At 38.6% G+C, this 23,312-nt stretch overlaps 1 protein-coding gene across 7 annotated transcripts in view; it reads left to right on the top strand.

The window, feature by feature from the left end:
- Positions 1–23,312, top strand: part of sorcs2 (sortilin-related VPS10 domain containing receptor 2) — a 377,677-nt gene that overhangs the window by 135,163 nt on the left and 219,202 nt on the right. For all 7 annotated transcript variants that reach the window (XM_039609304.1, XM_039609303.1, XM_039609302.1 and 4 more), the window contains one exon: positions 3,906–4,005. In XM_039609304.1, the coding sequence (XP_039465238.1) occupies positions 3,906–4,005 (100 nt within the window). The remainder of the gene's footprint in view (positions 1–3,905; positions 4,006–23,312) is intronic.

Genomic DNA, 23,312 nt, shown 5'->3' with positions numbered 1-23,312 from the left:
TCAGGCTTTCCAGACCTGATTCAGACTGACGGTATCTGTCTGTCTTAGCAGAAATCAGACAATGAACAGCATGACGAGACTCAGCCAACTACTGTATATGTCTATGGCTAACCTTTAATACATCAACCCACTTCTCTATTCTTCATTAGCTTTGTTTGAAACTATTTATTAGCTTAGTTCTTCTTAGACAGCAGATGTTTCACCAAATGCATGTGAATTGAGAAGAGAAAAGCCTTGAACGATGCATTTCCTCCTGTCACATATCCATCATAACGCCTCACCAGCTAACACTTTGAAGATCTTTAGATGGATTTATCATGAATCCATTTCCTCATATCCATTCTCCTGTGCTCTCTATATTTTGGTATTCCATTGCATCAGACATTTGCTTGACACACTCAATTTTTCTTTCCTGAGATGTCAGGCGCTGGGAGCAACCTTGACATATTAGGACATTAAATCTGAATCAGCACCTGTCGCCACCCTAAAGTGCTTCCACATTTCTCTGTTTTCTCAAGCAGATCAAGGAAAATACAATTTCACCCGTAGTGTCTGTCACTGTCACATCCATTCTTGCAGACATTTCCATGTCTACCCTTCTCTCCCCTTTTGTTTTTTTTAATATTCCACTCTTGTTTTATAGTAGTTTCTGTTCTTCTGCTGTTATTATTTCAGCTGTTTGGCTTCTACCAATTGTCTTGTGTCTGCGGCAACTTGTTTAAGTCTTTGTACTGCATATCAAAAATGAATGTTTTCTCACAGTTATGCTGTTTGACATGAAGACTTGGACATGAAATAACATAAGGGTAATATAATGACTATTTTGTGTCAGTGTGTGCCTTGATATCCTACTTTCCTGTTAATGTTAAATTGCCAGGACTGAGGGCTACACTGAGTACCACAGATTAAACTTTATTTATTTTCTCATTCAACTCTTCTCCCCTCTCCTGCTCCCTGTGCTCTTCCATATCCCTTCTCATCTGCTCCCTACTCTGTTTAAAAGTAATTATTCCTCATTAATCTACAATAGCTCCCTACTAGTCTATTAATCCAAAGGTCTTGATGGTAGACAGTATAAAATGAGCTCTCCTATTAACTCAACATCATTATTCTCAGCATGTAAGGTGGTGAGACAGCTGACTTTACACTGTAACCCCTACCCAACCTCTATATTAGCTTTGTAAGTGACATATCTTTGCCTCATGACTCCTCCTTTTTGGTTTTATTTTTTTAATTTGCTTTTTCTTACTTTTTTGTTTTGGCACTAAAAATAGCCAAACTTTGAAGCACTTTTATGATATTTTACGTATGATTCCATATGTATAGTTTCTATGGCCTTTTGTTAGACTTGGGATTTCAATAACTAAATAAATAACTGCTTAGAGGTGCAGCCAAGATAGCAAAATTTGCTTTCTGATTTATCTATGACTGTTACAAACCTTTAACTTATCATTATAAGTTATAATTGCAACAAACATGCCCAAGCCAGGTTCAAATACAGTGCCCTAACCTAACTGGCCCAGGGTATCTGTGAATGTAGGTGAAATATACCTGTATATACTTCATAATTCATAAGAATATCTTAATGTTTCATTGTGATTGGAAGATTTGTCGGAGCACTCCAGCTAGAGAGAGCTGTACTCCATTTGACTAAAATTAGTCCATACATTTGGTCTTTAACATTAGATGGAAGATGTATGGAAAGAAAAAAGTTCATTGTAACAGATGCTGGGCAAAACAGGGTATTGAGGACAGAAAGCTAGGGGACAAGGGACAGTCAAGGTCCAGATGTTGAGTTGTATTTCTGGGCAGAATGCCCACCCCAGCTCTGGCCTTTCATTACACCCTTGCTAATGAAGCACTGTAAATGTGTAATAAGGAGGTTTTGGAGGCCTCTGTGTTAAATGGAGAAGTAATACCCAGTACAGTAATAGAGTTGATGTATATTCCTCTTATTGTGGAGAAGGTGATTATCCAGATGAAGCTGATTTTTTTTTTAATAATTTACATGACTTTTGCTATGATTTGTGGTATGTAAACAGATAAGCTTCCCTCATTGGTGCTATATAAATATACCTGAATTGAACTGAATCAAAGTGCTCTTGGTAAAAAGTGTAGATGCACTGTAATGTCATTTTAGGGAGACAATTTTAGGTTTTTAAAGTTAATCCTTATCGAATGTTCAGCAGCTAAGGGGACTTCTGCAGATCTCTAACAGAAGTACAGATCTCTAACAGAAGAAGCATCAGGCTAAATAAGTTGCAAAAACAACACATTTTGCTAATGTGTTTATCAACAGAGCATAGGAAATCTTGTGGGACCGAGTTTTCACTCCTGCAGAAATACAAGAATAACATTCCTATTCTTATGCATTAGCATTCATTTCAGCTTCAATATCACGAGTGACCAGATATATTGTCACCCAGCTCTAAAGGTTGGGTAACAACCTATCTCTTACCTGTCACATACAAAGCACTTGGGAATGTTACTGAATGCCTTACTAGCAGTTGGATCTGCAGCATCTTTTGATTCTTTGTAAGTAGATTTTCATATGTTGACAGGCACAAATGGAATCCAGAGTCTTCCTTAAAGGAGGGCAATGAATGTGCATGAACAAATGGTTTAAACAGATTCTCCAAGCACTGTTTATAAAGTGCTGATCATCATCCTTCTTGCTAATTAAGACTTAATGTGACTAGTTAATGTGGTTTTTGCACTTACACCCAAATTATCCACCCTCTGAGAGGACCTCTGCTCACCAGGCCGAGCAGGCCTTCACTCCATCTACAACTGGGTTTTTGTGATAAGCACAGAGCTCTGTTGCTAACACAGCCATCAGCACGAGATCTGTTCATGTCCTCCAAGTGATCCAGGGTTAAATATGGCACACAGGGCAGTGAGGAAGACGAAAACACTTGCCAGCTCACCACAGAGAAATAGCTCACCCCTGCTATGCCACTCCATTTTCTCCAGCTGTATCAGAGCACTCTGGGAGAGCTGATTGCTGAATGGCTTGGCAGAGCTTCGGGTGTATGTGTCTTACTGTGTGTGTGAGTGTCTGTCAGTGGTTGATGTCCCACTGCGCAAAGGAGTAAATCCTCTCATCCTTAACCAGGCTGACGTGCTAGCTCATCATTCTCTTTCATCAAGTCCTCTTCTTCAAGGCTCCCTCCCGTTGAACCCTCAACCCCCAGCTAAATGCTGTAGCATCTTTCTTCCTGTATGCTTCGCATTGTTTTTGAAGCCTAGAAAGTTGTCTGATGTACACTTGTTTTGTGTTCTGTTTACTCAAACCAGTGTCTTAAGCCTTAATTTACTTTGTCTACATAGTAAAGTAGAGGGGAAAATCTCCTGTATTAGTTTTTTGTTTTCCTTCCTGACAGAAATTTGAGACATTAATTATACATAAAAGAGGTCAACCCCCTTAAGCTTTGTCAAGTTGAAACCTGCATCGTTTGTCAAAACCTGTCACAAACAATCACCTTCACTGTGCTTTGTGGGTGTGTCTGAGCGGCGCTGGAGAAATGATCCAGCTACTGTAACTACCACTCTTGACCACACATAGCACTCCCTAACTGCTGCTAAAGCTGCCAGATTTAAGGATTGGTCAGGACTTCATCTCTAGCCCAAGGGTGTTTTTACATCACTGTGGCAATGACAGGTTGCCCAGCCATTTCTGATTTGTCACTGGGCTCAGACCACAGACTGCAAAGTAGCGATATGGTGAACAGAGAACTGATACAATACCTTTAGGGCAGTTTGAGAGAATAAGCAGCTGCTTTCCCAGGCATCTTTGCCTACCTCTCATGGGATTATTGCAAAAGGAAAACTATGCAAAAAAAGCTCTTAAATGTTTCCAGACTAACTTGTACCTGTTCTTGTTTTTTTGCCTGCAATTTTGTTAGGTCTACTGACTATGGCACCACCTACACCAAACTCAACCTGATGCCAGGAACAACCATTGTGGTGACAAGTTTCTATATTTGCCCAACTAACAAGAAAAAGGTTGGTAGTTGCATGCATTTTTTCCAGGTTATGTTGTCCATTGTTAAAGTATGAGTTGGAGGTCTAAATGAACACCTGCACGGCCAGACTGTGTAAGAAATAGGAGAACTCTAGTGAAAAATGTGTCATTTGAGACAATTATTCATTTAAGATCCAGAGCTGTCAGATTCAGTTTTACTAAGGATCACTTTAACATATATATATATGTATACATATATATGTATATAAATATAGTATATCTGTGTTTGTGCAGTCACTCAGCAATCACTCCAGGTCTAGCAAGGTCCATAAAGACATGTATGACTGAATTTGGTGTGGAAGAATTTGACTGGCCTGCACAGAACACCTAACACCTTTGGGATGAATTAGACCAGAGACTCCGAGCTAGGTCTTCTTGTCCAACATCAGTGTCTGACCTCACAACCTCACAATATACTTCTGGGAGAATGGTCAAAAATTCCCATAAACACACATCTAAACCTTCCCAGAAGACCTTGTTTCATGTGAAGGTAGACAAGCAAATATTTTTAGCAGTATAATGTCATTTGTTGAAATTAGTCTATAATGAAACTTGTTTTTACATTTCCATCACTTTGAGAGTTGGCTCACAGAAACAACTTTTTGCTGTTGCTGTTGTAGCTGCATGCCTCTTATCATCTTACACCTTGTTGAAAGACTTCATTCCCTGTTTATGGGTCCATATTTCTTATGTTGTGTGGTTTAAAAAATCAAGGTATATAAGACTGTTTTGTGGTGGATGAATACACTGGCCTGTCTTTGCACCAAGTTAAGAAGTATTGACTGTAAAAGTGCTCTTGAAGTTGTCTACATTCACCATGGCACAAAAAATTACCTTTTTTGTGCCATTCTGTGTTAGCTAGCTTGTTAGCTTGCAGGTAGAGTTGAAGTGCTCCTCTCTGTTTAGTTTGGTGTGTACACAAAGTGTAGGTCACTGTGCAGTTTGACTAGTGATCCAATGTTTGGAATGAGATGCGGCACATCAGCATGAAGACACATAAGTAGAAAGCCAATTATTTATTTCCATAATGAGCATAAATAAAAAAGCCGGTTCTAACAACTTAAAGGTTTAGTGAGTTAGAGGTCTAAAGGTTTTGAGCACTTTAACACAAACTTGGGAACCAAACCAAACTTTAGATATATATAGTGCTTGTAAGATCTCTTTTCAGAGGATGGTTGTTTAGGTTGCTAATTTTTGAGACAAAGTAGAGACAGAGACAGAGCAGCAGATATTATGACTTAACCACAAATACACTATAAGTACAGAAAGTGTTAAGCCATACCTCGTAATATTTAAATGCAGGTGTTTCCAGTATCATTACCAGAGGTCTATAAAATCAAGTGGCTATCCATGCATTTTATCATTACAAACATTTTGGAGAAAGTGGGTCATTTTAAAGAGCTCATTGTTTTCTACTGTGGATCTAATTTGATGCAACAATCACTTTGTAAAATTTCTTTCCTCCTAGAAATTTTATAATCAGCTGTAAGTAGTCAACACCCTCAATAACAATGCCTCAATAACAATAGTTTCAAACCTCCTCTTGTATTATAATCAGCACACAAATTGTGTACTGGGAGCTTCATGGCATGGGTTTCTGTGGCTGAGCAGCTCATGTAGGTGTTATGCATAATTGGCCTATGACATTTGTCATATATTGTATGAGTCATGCCCTTAGAACCTCAGTCCTTCAGTTGTCATAATGTAATCAAAGAGCCTTTACAGAAGGGATCATATTTGGATGAAAGGATGGGTTGATAAATTATTAGCTTACAACACAAAGCAAAAGCACAAATATCTGCCTTCTAATGGTCTGTATCAGACTTATAAAATGAGATTTTTCTCACTAAGACTTAAACACAAACTTCTTGTATAGTGTATACCACACAGCGGGCTTAGATATTTGTCAGATAAGTCTGTTATAATGCTCCAAGAAGCACTAACAGCACAAACATGGCAAACATGGTGGTGTCCGGTTATGTGCCTTGAATCAGTGAGGTTAGCCTGGAAACTTTGATTGATTTTGCCTTTGTCAGCATAACTCTCAATCAGTGTGTTTGATACTTGTGCACTGGATTGATTGTTTTCATCTGGAGGCTACATAATTACTAAAATTGGATGTGCATCATATTGTTACAAATACACATTGAAACTGGGAAACATTTTCCTGATGTTCTCAAACTATCTGGATCTCAAGTTGAGTGCCAAGCACTCAACTTGTGGTATGGAGGGCATTTTGAGCCCATGTTGAACCCTTGTTTATTATCTGATCTTTTCTCATAAAGGCTCATACCTTATAAAGCTCCATATTCTCAGTTCAAAAACAGAAGCTTTCTAGTCGTAAATTTGTACTTTAAAGCTGAATCCCTGATGACATCATTAGAGTTATTTTTATTGTTCCTTCAGACCGTCAGAAGTCTACAAAGTGATTCTCATGTGAAGTAAACTGAGCCTTGTGTGAAAGTGGTGCAGTTCTTTAGGGATTGTGATTATGATTTCATTTTATTGCATGGAAGCTGTACATGCTTCACACCAATATACCATTCAGACTGAGGTGGTCTATTTTTAGCATTGGTTATACAATATGTGATGCACTGTTTCCTGTTTAGCATCAGACTTTGGGATATGTTGCACATTGCAGAAACATTAATAAAATATAAAAAATTATTCAAAAATTTAAAAAAAATCCACCTAGGATGCTGAGAATTATCATGTTCAATAAATAAAATAAAATCCAGTAGACAAAAAACTTGAGAGATATAATGATACACACATTATAATCATGACTAACTTTATTTTTGTGTGATACTACATACCGTTATGTCCTTGACTTTAAATTGCATGGAGACCAATCTTGTTTTGGTATTCAATACACAGTTTTTCAGTCCACGGGCAGCTTAGAACTTAAGTGAATTTCCAAACCTCCAATAAGCTCAAGTGAGAGCCAAAAGGTCTAGTAGGTGACTTACACTCAGATACAACTCAACTGCCAACTGTGGAGGCCTGTCTAATTGGTGGCCGTTATTGCTGGGGTCCAGGGTTCTTCCAATCAGTGAAGCGATGGAAGGACATTAGCTGTAGTCACATTTCTCACTTTCTGGTCTAGTCCTTACTCCAACTGTCTGCACAGGATCTGACATCTCATCTATTTCACTAACACACAGACATACACACACACACAAAATGAATAGAAGAGGGCCAGACAGAATGAGAGCATTTAATTGCATGGGGATGGAGTCATCTTCATTTCCCTTAGGGACAGAAAGACAGACGAGGGAATAAGAATGACTGGCAGTAAGAGTGTGTGGTGTCACAGTAAGATGTCTGGTAATGTGCAGGGGCTCAAACTGCTGCTTAAACACACCTCCAGGCCTGACAAGAGGGGGGTGATAGAAGCTCAGCTTAAGTGCTGGTTTCTGGAATCAGTGTGTGTGGGCATATGTGGTGTTGTTGCAAGAGAAAGTTTGATGTTTGATGCATGATCATCAGATGAATATTATTAAGCAGATGTCTTTCCTTCCTTCTTTTTAGCATCCAATTAGTGAGTGATCAAACCCGCAAGGTGCCTCCAAACACAAATAAATACACACGCACACTTTGATCAATACTGCTAATCACATCAGAAAACAGCAAACAACCTGGTCTGTAAGCTCTGTGTGGGGATTACACAGAGTGAAGGGATCACATAGAAGAGGTGTGTGAGGGGTCTTGGGTAATCAATACGACTTGAGGCAATTAGAAAGAGGTGAGTCTTCAGATGGAGACAATGTCATCCTGTCTTTCTCTTTCCCTCTCTTCATTGAGAGCTCCATTAAATATCCGCTCAAGGCCCTTTGTACAAGAGGGCTCCCAAACACCCCTGACACGTTTCAACACCAGTAGAGTCGTAAATAAACTTTGAGACTAGAAGCTCAACTCACTATCCCTTAGCAATTTTCTGCCGTCTCCAGGGGGCTGTCAGCTACTCGAGTGTTTGTAGAAGTTCATTTCCTTGTTGTTGAGTATTAGCTTACACTTGAAAGTTCAAGTATAAACTAACACTGAATTTAAACCCAAAAGCTTCTTTCTAGAGGTACTTATCAACTGGATCCCTGCCAGCACATCATCATGGAGATAAAGATACTGTTTGTTTGTTGTATTTCATACAATTCTTTTGTTTCTTCCTGGGAAATATAAACAGCTATTACCCAGTGAGTGCAGGGCCAAAGCAGAGTGGTCATACACCAGCAATGTCTTTACATTGCGGAAGGATTTCACTTGCAGACTTCAAAATCATCTCTGGGAACTTGTTTTTAATATGACTCTGTACATTAGACATATTTAGCTATTTTATTGTTTTATGTATTTTTTATTATTGTTGTAATTATTAGGGCCCGAGCACTTCGAGTGCGAAGGCCCTATTGTATCTGCTCTGTTTCTTATTATTATTATTATTATTATTATTATTATTATTATTATTATTATTATTATTATTATTATTATTATTATTATTATTATTATTATTTCGGCAAATGAATCGGCCTTTTGAGGGCCTAAACATGCTCGAAAACTCATGAAATTTTGCAGACTCGTCAGGTCTGGTGAAAATTTACGTATTTTAATGTCCGTAGACATGTCCAGGGAAAATTGGCTCAGTAGCGCCACCTAGAAAAATGAGAAAGCGAGCCCCGAGATGGGTATGACCTACATGTATAAAACTCGAACACATATCTAACGTTCGGAGACGCACATAAAAGTCTATTATGGCCATGTCCTAAACCCAACAGGAAGTCCGCCATTTGGAAGTGAAGGTGACATTTTGGCTCTAATTTTGCCATTTCCATGCCTCGAACTTTTGCGAACTCCTCATTGGAATTTCACCGTACAAGCTTCATATTTGGTCAGTCTCAACTACACACCTGGGCCATGTTAAATTGCGGAGCTTTGAGTTTTCGGGTTACTGTGAGGCCGTGGCGCCACGGCGTAATTTCGATGACTCGCCATGAAAATCTTATTGCCTCTCGTTCTGTCATACATTGTCCGACCTTGACCAAAGTGGACACATATGATAAGGCTCCACCCTGAACATATTTCAACTGCCATATTTGACATCAGGGACAGCGCCACCTAGTGGGAACAGGAAATGTCATGTTTTACACTTTGGGGTACAGTATTGTAATGGGTGACATCTGCAGCCTCAAATTTCTCCAGGAAAGCCTTAAGGAGTTGGTCTTGGGTTACAGAGAAAACTGTGAGTTTTCGCTGAAGGGTGTGACCCCAGCAGCATGGCGAACATTGAGGTCTCGCCATGAAGAAACAAATTAGTGTAACTCAATGAAATCCAATCTGATCAGTACCAGATTTTACAGGGATGATGTCAGACCCGCCCTGAACAGATTGATATGCCCATTGTCAGGAATACGTAGAGCGCCACCTAGTGGCACCAGGAAATGTCATGTCTTTCATTTTGTTGTACTGATTTTCACAGGTTCATCGTGGCCACCTCAAAAGCGGTGAATATCACCATCAGTCCCTCTTGATGCTTCAGTGAGAAAATTGTGACTATAAACTGAACGGCGCACCCTGGTGGCAACGCAGTTCACCATGAAAGATGAAGTGGCTTTTGAGGGGCTTGAAAAGTTTAAAAGTCTTGAAATTTGGCGCACACCTCTAATGTGATGAGGGATTTCTTTTTATATGTTCATTTTCCTTGAACAGCGCAAAATGGCTCCACAGCGCCCCCTACAAAATTTCAAAACAACAGCCCCTGCTCTGTGTTTTATGTATGAGTTTGAAACCTGGCAAGCTTATTGGAGATATCAAGATGTACAAAAAGTCTCTTGGAGCAATATCCCAAATCCAACAGGAAGTCAGCCATTTTAAAATTAATGTGTAAATTTGGCGACATTTTCCCCTCTTTTCAGGCCTTATACTTTGACGAACTCCTCCAAGGGACTTCATTAGATTTACGCGATCTCCTGTGTGTGGAATCTAAAGACCTTTGTGATGTTAAATTGCGAAGCTTTTTACGTTCAGGGAAACAGGGGGTGGTCATGGCGGCACGTGGAGTTTCAATCACTTGCCAAAAGCAGTAACCTGCTGTCGCTCAAAAACACAATGTCCAATCTCTCCCAAAGGTCGCAGGCGTGATGAGACTCGAGCTCGGAAATGTTTGTTATGCCATTTGTCAGTAATGGTTAGAGCGCCACCTAGTGGGACGACTATAATAATGGTTGAATGAGATGAAATTTTAGCTGGTGGTTAAATGCATGAATTCCATCAATGTGACATCAGATCGGAAGCGCTGGTTTTAGGTGTTGGGCTTGGCTCGACGCGCCGGGGGTGCGAGGGCCCTCATATCGCTGCTTGCAGCTTTAATTATTGTTGTAATTTTAATATGTTTGTCTGGAACAGGTCTATCTTGTGAATGAGACACTGGGTCTCAGTTACAAGAGAGACCTGTATAAATAAAGGTTAAATAAAAAAATAAATAAATAACTGCCCACTTACATTCAGTTAAACAAATTGTAATGTAAGTCACGATTTTCGCTTCCAACAAACAACAAAACGGGGTAAAATTGTTTTTTTGATTTGAGGTTTGCCATAAAAGCTCTTGGGTATACTATTGTTTATAGTTTTGAATTTTCCCCCTTATCTAAAAATAAACTCACTCGCTGTTTAGTGTAGTTTTATTCAAAGAGTCTTTGGTCAAAAACCATAACACTTGCACTTTTTATGTAGTTAAACCAGTGGAATGATTTGTCTTCATAATTCATCCAGTCTGCTTTCAGGAGCATTAGTTTTCTGACTCTTGCCCTGTATACACAGCAATGTGGGCACATTGCTATACCTTTCTATCTGCACTCACAGACATCCCAACAAGGACCTGCTTGAAACACACTTAATAGCAAAACATGAACATCAGTCAGGTCATAATTCTCCAGCAGGGAAACTCTCTCTTTTTTTTTCTTTTTTTTTTTTTTACATTTATTTGGTATTGGCCCAGCAACTGTGGTAATCAACTGCAGCTTTTTTTTTTTATTATCACAGCTGTGCTTCGTGAGGTAAAGAGAGCCATCCACAAGTCAGAAGGTAAGTTGTTCGATCAGTGATTCCACTACTGTACATATTGAAGTATCCTTGGGCAAGATCTCAAAACCTCAAGTTGTCCCCTATGCATCTGCTGGGGTAACTCGGGCATTGCATGGCCTGCAGACCACATCTGGCCAATTAGAAAATCGGAAAATTAGGATTCAGATGTAAATAAGTATACACAATGTATGTCGCATTTCAGCTGCTAAACATTCTTTGATAAAAACCTTAAGACCACTTACTGTTTTATGTGATGATGAAGGGAATCAGACAAATCGCTTTGTTGCTTTTATTTTGAAGGTGATTGCTTTTTCCTTTTCAAATTTACATGCATACATGTGTGCAAGACAATGCCGAATAAGACATGGACTGTTTACTGAGGTCAGAGGTTAAGCTGTGTCATTGCTTTCTGGAAAGCAGGTTGCGGTGTTTAAGGATTACAATTTTTATTACCATTGTGAGACTAAACATACAGAAAAATGTGACTGATGTAGAGCTGAAACAGACTTTGCTAGCAAAGCTGCAAAAGCAACAAGAACTTTTTACCAAGCTTTACACATCCAGGAATGGAACAGTTATGATCAGCTTTGAGCTCTCCCGCAAAATTGAAAAAAAATGGTCAGCATTTCGATGATGGGATGGTTGTGAAAAAGTATTTGATGGACTTATTCTCTCTCCAGGCAAATCTTAATAAGACAGATCGAGGACATTGAAGGAAATCAGTTTCAGTTTAAAGTTAGCATCACTGCTGGATTTTTATTTTTCTCTCACAAAGGACAAAAATTTGCAATGATAAAGTTCAACAAATCCAGATGCATATTTTCAGTCTCGATCACCTCTCTGGTGCCCTTAGCATTACAACATAAGATACTAAACCTGACTTTAATGCACTTGTTCAAGCTCAAAACAGACTAAGTTCTGTCACTGTGGAAGTTAAAACAGAAAAACTGCAGATGAAATACTTAAACTACAAGCCAAATAGCAATAGCAGCTTGCATAAAGTTGAAAGACTGAAATTTCACAAAAACATTAACATTTTGTACACTTATGTTTTTAGGAATGCTGATTAAATAGCGATAAAATGTTGGTGCTTTTAGCAAGTCTATCTCACATTTTCATTGTTTAATTATAACTACTAATCTGCTCTTACCAGGAGCAGTTTATAAGGGGATAAAATGTTGAGCAGAATTGAATTTAGCTTACTGGTGTGGCCCTACACAAAAGTCTCGGTTTCTCAAGTGGCCCCTTTGAAAAATTAGTCACCCAGCCCTGCACTGGAATGTGCAGGGGTGTGTAAAATGCTAGATTACAAAAAAACATGTGTATGAATGTGTGTGTGGTTGGGCAAGTGAGGCTTGTAGAGTGCTCAATTGGAGTTGAAAGTGCCGTTCCATTTACCAATACAGGCAGTTGAAAATTAACATTCTTAACTATCAAGAAGCATAATGAGATTTTCAGTTTCCCACAAAATCATCCCAATGTCATAGCGTCCCTGTATATTTGAGAGAGAACCTCAACAGTTAGATAATCTTCTACAAGCAGCGATTTACTGATAGTGGGGAGGAAAAATCCCCTTCTAGCAGGAATAGGCTTTGCCAGAACAAGGCTCAGGGACAGGTAGCGAACAGCTGTGAGCAGTTAAAGGTGAGAGGAAAGAGAAGACAGAAAAGAGGTGCATAGAGAGACAAATATAGTAGTATTTGTAGTTATCTCTGATTGTCAGGACAAGTCACACTAAGTGTTACGTCCCGGTCTTGGGGTACAGGAGCGCAACATAAGGGTTAAAAGGAAGGTGACCCCGCCCTGGTCCCCAGAGCCATACCCAGAACCCAATTTACAAGTTAAGGGTGATTTTATTGTTACCAAACTGAAAGGTTTAACTCCGGGGTGAACACAGGCCAACATGACAAACAAAACCAGCTTATTCCAAAAAGGGAGGTGCTACCTAAAACCTGAGTGAAACAAAAATCAAACAAAAGACAAGTGCTACCCCTAACGTCCTTATTGAATAAACAAGAGAAAACAGTACAGAAAATAAAAAGGCAGCTCACCCCTTCTGCTTCAGTACCTATTTACAAGTGAAAAGTATCTACAAACTATAGACAAAATGTAGCAATTCATAGGAAACACACACGCGAATGTCACAGAGGGTTTGGAAACCAAGGACAGGTCTGCTGTTGCTGTCAGTTGCTGCAGAGGGACAACTACTGGAGAGGGTTTTTAAAACAGCCACTTGACCATGGGAACCAATCAGCAGCTACTAGCTCCCTAATCAGGAAGGAAGACATTTAAAGGCACAGAACACACAGAACAAAATCCAGCCACCATGACTGAAATCATGGTCATAACACTAAGTTCAAACTAGGCTTCTGAAATTCAAACTCATTAACTCTAGATCAGAATCAACCAAGTTTAAAAGATTGGTGTTTTGGTAAATCTGGCCGGGGTTATCACGTGTACACACAATATGCTTTTTGCATTCACTGTATTGTATTTTATTTGACTTTAATAAAATGATCAACACTTTTGAATATTGTGCCTTATCTAATTGTAAACATGAACTTTGACATCGGCAGTTTAGTCATCGTAACAGCATTGTCAAAACAACTAGATTACAATAGATTAACATTGCACGAATGCGGAAGAGAGATTTAAATTATAAATTCTTTCATTTTCTTTAGTCAAAGGTTTTCATTTATTCATGTTTTGTTTAGGTGCCCTATCTGTTTAAGTGCATATGAATAGTTTAGTAGGGACCAGTAAAGCACAGGTGCCAATTTAATCCTGCAATAGTCTGACGCATTATGTAGAAATGTTATTTATATTTTGGGAAAAATTAAAGAAAAAAGGAAATACAATCAATAAAGAGTTAAAAAGTCACATGATCAAACCATTCCTCTTGCTTCGCTGACTATGCATTTTATAACTGAACAGACTCAAATTGTCAAACTTCTTGTCCATAATTATAGAAATACATAAAAATAAATTGGGCTACTAAAGTAGTTTATATTTGTATAAAGAAAATCAGAATGAAGGAACTAGCAAATAATGAGCAGGAGAGGTACACGGGCATGCAAGGTGGGAGAACAAATTAATACAATCCTGTAGACCGCAGTGTATTCTGAAGGTGATTTGCTGGTCCATTAACGGCTCAGCTAAATCTGATCCCTGCTGAGATGGCGTGCCTCCCAATGACAAAGAATATTTTTTAAAAACATACACTCTGAAAACAGCAGCTTTCAAACACACCATCATTGCAACACCATTCGTTTGTGGATTATAAAACTGCCACCTCAATAAATCTCAGAGAAGCAAGGCAGCACCTGGAGGAATCCCCTCAAGCTCAGAGGGTATTTAAGACAAATGACCTCCTGAGCCAGTTTCCTCAATAATGTCTTCACCCACAAGTCAGTGTGGAATCTCCTCAGAAGTTTCTGTTCTGACCTCAGGCATCAAAGATGATGAACAGCAAAGTTTTTTCTGCTCCATAAGAGTGGGCTGTTTTATTTTGACAGTATTTGAAAGAGTGAGAAAGGTACTCTAGTGGCTGGACTGGTCATACCTGCAGCTGATTAATTACTGAACTATTTGTTCTGCTAAAATTGAGGATGCATTTAAGTAAATAATAAAATGTGAGCAACATTAAGTCAGTAATCCAAAGTGACATTGAAACAATAATATTAAAGTTTCCCACTTTGCATCATACCATTCCACGTTAAAATCATCCACTAAACGATGATGGCTCAGGAGGAAGCGTGGGGTGTCTACTAATCTGAAGGTTGGAGGTTTGATCTCTGTGCCCTCCTCCAACGTATCCTTGGGCAAGATACTGAACCTTGATTTGACCCTAATGGATGACTACAGAGCGTGAGTTGGAAATAAGCAAGGTTCCAGTGGGGTTCACTCCCCAGACAAAAGCTTTTGCAAATTTAAAAAAGTGAAATAAACCATTATTCACTTAATAAGTGACAGAACTTCTGCTGGAAGCAAAGACTATTGCTTCAGGTGATAGAATCTGTCTGGAGGTAAAAGAGTTTAAACATTTCTTTATATATAGAGGGGATAAGTCAAAAGAAGAGATAAGGACTTAGCAAACCAGCTTAAGGCATCTTCCTTTGCTTTAACTGGTCCTTTTGGTTCCCTTATGCAAGCGCTGCAAATCTTTATCAGTCTTTGAAGTTTTAGGAAGTTATAAGATCAGTATGGGGGTTTGAGATATGATATAAAATGATTGATGTAGACTTTTTTCATGCACTTATAGAGTTGTGCTTTTAATTGCTTCATTAGGCCATCCACAGCAAAGAGAGGATTCATCCTGTAGTCTTGTCAGAAACCCTGCTTGGTTCCATCACCCTTTTTATGTGTGAGTGGTGTTTCTTGGGCTGTTTTCTAACCCACAGTAGTTGATATGGAGTATTCACCCTAGAGCAATTTCCCACCACGAGTATTTGAAAATCTGACCAAAATTTGACCCTGTTGAAGAAATAAATCCTGGTCTGTCACCAAAGGCCTGAGCTTTATAGTTTAAACACACTGTGGTACAGATATTGCCACAGTGGGATGTTTTCTACTGGAAGAGCTAACCCAAAGCAGTCATTCACTGATAAACCGCATTTGTTGTTTGAAATGCAACACAGAGTATTGGATAGACAAAAAAAAAAAAAAAAAAAAAAAAACAATTTCTTAGTCTGACACAAAGAACAAATTGACAATAGTTTTGAAAATACTTTTTGTCACCTACTGAGGAAAGCAGAAAGCCAGAAAAGAACAAAGACCAAGAAAGAACAAAGTAAGGAAGAAAAAGACATCAAGATGAGTAAACACAGATATAAGTTTTAAAAAAAGGGAATAAAGAAAATGATATTGCAGATCTACTGCGAGCACTTCACTGATTGGCAGTTCAAAGAGCTTCAAAGAGAATATCAAGATATTCAGATGTGGATACATTATGTTCAGATGATACATCTGTGATGAGGAACAATTTGTAATTTCAGATAGACTATGCCTTCCTTTGCTCTTACTGAACATGAAATAGCTGTCTGGTTGTCTGTCTACAGTATATTGCTGGGTGTCTTTTCATAAGAAAAAAAAACATCTTAGTAACTGGATCATTGGCTTCTTTGTAGAGTGTTATTAAAGAGGAGTGGACTTCATAGTAATTATGAACAAAATGCCGGTAAAAGCAGTTGAACAGCAATGTAATGAAAAATGCCCTAAAGCTGTGGGTGTGGATGGGGGTAAACAGGCTGAGAGGAGTTTTTGTGTGCCTGTGATGGCTGCATGCAACCACACAATTGAGATACCTAGGTAATATTCATTTGATCTTTTTGTCTTATGTTTACGTTATGCTCTAAAGCTTCTGTGATCATAAGTTAACTAATTTGATATTTTGAGTTTACCTGTAATGCATGACAGCACTAAGCTATAGCCCAAATGGTGGCATAGACTTTGCTTTGCATTGTTTGTTATTTTATATAGGTATGTTATATTAATTATATTTCTGCGCTTTCTGAGTTACCTGACCTCCGCTCCAGTCTTTCCTGGTTTGGCTGAAAGAGGAGGCTGAGGGTGGAGCTGGTTTAAATGCAGAAGCCAATAAAGTGGATTGGACCATCTATTGTGATCATGTAGGGGGAATGGGGTTCTTCTTGAATGATGGTTAGCTGTTATCTCTTTAGTTTTCACCTTTGGTGTATATAATGGTTTGTTCATTTGCTATATAACTAGAGCTGTTTCTCATTTGGGCAGGTCAGTTTGTTGAGTTATGTTTTTGTTAAGTGACTTTTGAGTAGTGTTCTGTTAAGTTAACCTCTTTTATGGGCCCACTTGGTTCTTAAAAAGTTTATTTTTGTTATTTTGAATTTTTGTAATCATCTTGTCCTTTTTGGGGTATAATAAAACCCATTTTTTTGAAGATTATATTTGTGCCTGTGTGTTCCTGGCTGCTCAGATCATGACAGTACCTCAAATTTATTTGAGAAGTTAAAAGGTTGATTATATCTGGACAAAAACCTTGTAAGGGGATTCAACTCAGCCCAATGCATATTAATAGCTCAGATATTAGATACATTAGTCCAATGTTTATGCTATTGAATGTTTAGCGGGATTAGAAAAAGGTAAAGTCTGTACCCTTTGAGTGCAAAAACAAGTTGGATTGTGCAGAACTCTGCAAAAGTTACTCAGAGTATTCCTTTTTGCGTAACCTCAGTAAATGATTTCTTATTGAGTTTTTGGTCTCACCTCCATGTAGATTATAACAAATGACAGAGCAAAAACTGATAAGTAAGTTCATATAAGCGATAGTTTGACAGTCAGACAACCCCTACAACAAATCCAAGGCCAGTGACCGAATGTTTATCCACAGATCTTTTTTTTTAAAAAGCCCTCTTCTATTTTAAAAGCCTTTTGTCATTCATGTTACTTTCCCTATTTCAGCACAATTTAAGAGCTGCTGACACTTCAGTTATGACAGCCATGACGTGCCCACCCTGTCTGCTTTCTGTGTAATTAATCATCAATAATGCAGTAGGTTTACAGACATACTTTGATGGTGCACTTTGCTCTCAGCCTCTGGGGTTTTAACCAACTGTTTGTCCATCCTCTCTCTGAGAAAGTGGCAGCGTGAAAAGACTTGGAAATAGAAAGTTAAGCTAGTCTCTTGTGCAAATGGCTCCCATACTAATGTTGCTGTCACCAGAGCGGAGCTGTGACAAAGTGGCAAAAACTGAAGGTTTTGCTGTTTCTTAAAACAAAAATAAGATGTGCAAAGTGAACCGCTGACACTATTTAGCCAAAAATGTGTGTGTTACTTTGCGGAAAGCTATCCTGGCCAAACCACAGTATAGCCTCGTGATAACCAGACCTTACCTTGTTATTTCCTCTTCCCACGTCTCCCCTCTATCCCAACAGCCATGTTAGCTGTACCGTAGAGCAGTTTTTCCTTTATCCTCTGCCCAGACACAGATCTGAGACCTGCGCACAGGATGATAAGCAGACCGAAGCGCATGGTGTGAACCGAGGACAGTCAGAGGCAAGGTTAGCAAATGCACAGAAGCTAATGCTAATGCTTGCTGGAGGGTTATCGTCTCTAAATTCCACTACAGACATTTGGTCCACCCACACCATCGTATCGAAGCAGTGTTCAATTTCATATTCTCTATGATTCCTTTCAGTCCTTAGAAAAGGCCGGTGTTAGGGTCTGAAACTCAGTCAAAGAGGCCAGTAGCAAGTCACTTTGAATGAGAAAGAATATTTTACATCATCTGGTGCCAAAGAGAAAGGTAGACTATTGGAAATATACTTGAAAGTCTGTACATGGAAGAATGCCACAGTTCATGTAGGCGTTTTGAAGTAAAACTTGGTATCAAACATGGTGTGAGAAGCATGCAGCATTTGAGGCTAAGTGGACTCTTATAACATGCCAGGTGCTGTGTTCTCTGTTTTATTTTCAGCCTGCATATATCTCAGGATACAAAGTAAGACTTTCTTTCTGAGTGAAATTAAATATGAAGAAACATGAAGTAAGTAGAAGATAAACTAATAGAAAGACCATGAAGATTACATTCTATTGCTTCCTCCCTTTTTTCTGAAATATATTTAAAATTCAGCATCTGTTCAACACCCAGCAACTTAATCCAGCCGTTGTCTCTACACTGACCTTGACTGATGAGCCCCTCCTTGGTTTTGTGCTGCTATTCAGTCTGCTTGTTCAGTCTCACATTTCATCCAAAGTGTTACTGCTACAGGTCCCTGCAGAGCATGATGAATCACATTTCCACAGTCTATTCAGATTATAGCATAACATTAGCTGTGATCATCTTTAACCTAGCATTGATCGTAGCTATTGACCCGCATGCTCTGTCCAGCTGGTCTCTTGTGTTTGCTCTCCTGTGCAGCAGAGGCCCAAGAGGATCAGCACTGCTGCTGTCAGCCCCTCAGTTGCCGGGCCTAAATAGATTGACCTGACCTCGATCCACCAATTTGGATCAATAGGCAGTGAGCCAGATCCATTGACTCATACTGCTATCTGCTGGTTCACCCTGGAGGGAGCCCGGGCTCTGAGCTATCTGTTATGCTGTTTTTGCAGGCTTGTATGCTCTGCTTGTCTCTGAATTTTAGAGTGGTGTGTTTCTGCTGTACTCTGGAGTTTAATGGGGCTCGCTTAATATTTCAATGCAGTTGAAGTAGACTGAAGAGACTGTAAGAGCAGAGAACACAGAATATAAGCGCACTGAAGGGAAGACAAAACAAGAGGACGACATTCAAAAATCAGCATTTTTTTGCCATTTGTTAGTCACTCGGTGTATCATTGATACATTCATTTGTCATGAAGTATTTTATGAATTAGCACTATGACAATTGCTGCCAAAAAGAAAACTTGTCAGCTCTGACATAGTATTTCAACTGGCCTAGTTGTTTCATCAAAGTATCTAAAAATAAATGTGACTGCCACCAATCCTTTTATAATGTCCCCTCCCGATTAAAGCGAGTCAAGTTTATTTCCATGGAATTTAATTTTTGACCTTTTCCACTTAGTCTTTTTTTAACTTTTTACTTTCTTTTTCTCTTTTTTTCTCATGTCTGTCTGAATCTTGAGACATCATTCAAACTCTGCCATCCGTCAATATGTAACTAGGATCCATCTATACATACATACATTTTTTCTTCCACTTACCCAATTCATTGCTAGTTTTATAACCATCTGTGTTATTTTAACTTTGTTTTATTTTTTACTTGTTTTTAATGTTCTTGTTTTTAGCTTTTATAGATATTTTAAGAATGACTGCAGCTCTGTCACCTCACAAAAAGAAGGTCCTGGGTTCAAATCCACTGGCCTGCTGGGGTCTGTGTGGAGTTTGTTTCCTGTAGCTACTCACTTTCACAATCCAAAGACATGCCTGTCAGTTTAGCTCGTGATTCTAAATGACTGAGATTCTAAATCACAATCAGATTAAGTGTTTGCATCCTGTCTCTTTGTATTACTCTGCAATGAACTGGGAATTTGGTCAGGGATAGGCTCCAACTCCCGCTACCTGAGTTGGATAAGTAATTAAGAAGGTGCATGCATTGGTTTTAACCTATATTTGCATTGGGTTTTTTTTTATGTATTATTATTATTTCTAAAGATGTTTCAGATACTTCCTCTGTAGGATTTTGGCCAACATATTTGCTGTTCAAATGAACTAACTTGACTTGACTTTCTCGCATTTTTGGAACTTTTCAGTAACAAATAGTAATTAACTTACAAACTGAGCTGCTTTGAAAACCTTTAGCAGATTTTTTTAAAGTTTTTCAAGGCAGTGAAAAGCAAAATGTCCAAAGGGGCTTTAAGACCTCATTTACACCAAGAATTAAAATTCATTTATTCTCCATCAGAGAATAGTTACCTACATTTAGCAATCCTCAAATGTAACAGCTATTTCTATCCTTTATTTAATTATATGAATTACTTTTAAATACTTTATCACTTTTCACCTTTTCACCACTGCTATGCTGTGTGATATTATATGTATATATATATATATACATACACCAGCACTATCCCAAATATTAACACCACAATGATACAACATAGCAGAGTTGCCGTCTTCCTATTTTCTTCTTCCACTATCTTTCCTTTGATATCCATTCCTTACTTTTCCTCCCCCTGCTTTCCTACTCTTCCTTGCTAACTGCAGACGACAGCATGAAGTAGACACTCCAGATTGATTGACCATGAGCAATGAATGGACTCATATGTGCATGTGTGAAGAATGAGAAGAAAGAGGAGCAGAAATGGTTGATTTATGCAGGAGGTGGAGGAGGGGCAGGTGTTACATCCAATTGTCCCTTTCTTGCATGTGTGTGGATGTACATGCTTATGATGTAATGCTGAGATTTACTGTAGAATAATAAGACAGTGGCACAGGGTGATAAGTACACAATAAAAGGAAAACTGACCTGCATCAACAAATGTCTTGTCTCCGCTGTAAAACTGTGTGTTTGCGTGCAAGTGCGTGTTGTGTCTCATAGTCTTTTTGAAGATTATTCTCGGCACTTCAGTTCAAACCACACTTCTTACAGAACATGTAGAATAAATCCATGAACTTCAAAGGGAAATCCAAGTGTTGAAGTAACGTGCAGATACTCAGCTGCAGCTAATTTTAATCCCTTGTCCTCTGGCGTGTACATTATTCATTAACTATATTTTTTGGTGGGATTTATATATTCCAGACTGGGACTGACATGTTTTTCACATTTTTAGTGTCAAGAAGCTGAAATGTATTTTGACTTTGCATCCTTGCTTTCCCATTTTACACACCAATGCATGTCACAGTGGATTCATTTAGAAGGACTTGTGTTAAGACTAAGTATGTCTTTAACTGAAACATGCAAATAAGCTTTAATGCATGGAAGGTATTCAGGTTTGGTGGTTTTCAGGACCAGTTCTCAAAACCCAGTAAATCTGTTACCACCCAGAATATTGGTTTTAGACAATATTACTGTTTGGATGCTAGTGGAAAAAAGTAAACTTTGTTTTGAGTAAATACAGTATAAGTTGAAACTCTACCATGCAAACAAAAAAGAAAAAATCCCCCAAAACACATAAACAAGATTCAGCAGCATAGTTGTTGATTTAAGATGGACTAGTGTGAAGTGAAAAACAACCTAGCCACAATTCAAAATCTAGCTTCCATGTTTAATAATAGAGGGGCATTATTGAATATGGAATTGATAGCTTCGTATTTGTAAAGCTACCATTAATCCTAAATGACATAAACAGGGACGTCATTCTATCATCAAGTCAACATGTCTTACCTAACCACCTTTTGCAGGTATTACAGTGGCAAAGCTCTGGATAAAAAAAGAGTCCATTTGCTAAACTGTCTAACATGTTATCCAGATATGTCTCATATTAAAAAACAATGCATTCTTTCAGGTAGTGCTCTTAAAAGTCCTTATCTGAACAGACTGGGATTTTTCTCATCAGACATTAAGATTTTGAATGGCTGTTGTTTTAATGTCCAATTGAGACATTCTGTCATGGTTCGAATAAAGCAGTTTCAAAGTAAAAGTTGTGCCAGTATTCAATTCAATTCAGTTTTATTTGTATAGCGCCAAATCACAACAATAGTCGCCTCTAGGTGCTTTACAGTGTAAGGTAGACCCTACAATAGTACATAGAGAGAAAAAGAATCATATGACCCCCCTACGAGCAAGCACTTTGGCGACAGTGGGAATGAAAAACTCCCTTTTAACAGGAAGGAACCAGGATCAGGGAGGGGCGGCCATCTGCTACGACCGGTTGGGGAAAGAGAAGGAGACAGGACAAAAGACATGCTGTGGAAGAGAGCAAGAGATTAATAACAAGTATGATTCAATGCAGAGAGGTCTGTTAACACATATCAGGAACATAAGTTAGTCATCACCTGGAGATTTTTTCAGTGCAGACTAGAAGAGGAAAGCATAAGAGAAACAGTGAACTTACTCACACCTCTAACATTACCAACACCACAACCTATCCTGCTGAGTTAATGGGCCATTGGACTACAGCAATTTACACCACAGGCATGTATTGATTCTGCAACAGCACCATGTTACTGTTGTCAATTTCAAGTTGAGCACATATTTTTTTTAAAAAGAGGAAATCGATGCAATTTCTCCTTTAGCATTTGATACACTGATTCTTTGTATATATGCATTTTGGGTTTTTTTGCATTTAATACAACATCCCTAAAATTGACCTTTTATCGATTTGTGTTCATTTGGCTAAGGGACACATGCACTGTCTAAGGTGAGAGAAAGATAAAAACAAAAAAGTTCATTACTTGCTTCTGCAAACGCTAAGACACAAAAGCAGTATACACAGACAGTACACATCCATCCATCACCCGAGCCCTCACACCTCAACCTTGCAATAAGCTTCACTCTATGCAGCTACCCTTGGAAAGAGAACAATAGCATCAGTCATTTTATCAAATGCCCCACAGTGACATCTGTTTATGTTCAAGTGACAGAACCTTTGACAGGCTGGAGGAATAATGAAAGGTTTAAGGGCAGAAACAAAGTGTGTATGGATGACACAATTTTGTGATTAGCTAGCACTTCTTCCTCCTTTTTGTAAGCATGGCAATAGTAGTTCCTTAACCTTAATCAAATAGCTAAGACTAATGATTGGTGCATGAAATCAGATGGCTCATTAAATGTTTAGAGAATATACTTTCCCTCTTACTTAAAA

Source organism: Oreochromis aureus, linkage group 3, assembly GCF_013358895.1.
Source record: "Oreochromis aureus strain Israel breed Guangdong linkage group 3, ZZ_aureus, whole genome shotgun sequence".
NCBI classification, from domain to species: Eukaryota; Metazoa; Chordata; class Actinopteri; order Cichliformes; family Cichlidae; genus Oreochromis; species Oreochromis aureus.
This window is presented reverse-complemented; position numbering and strand designations above follow the sequence as displayed.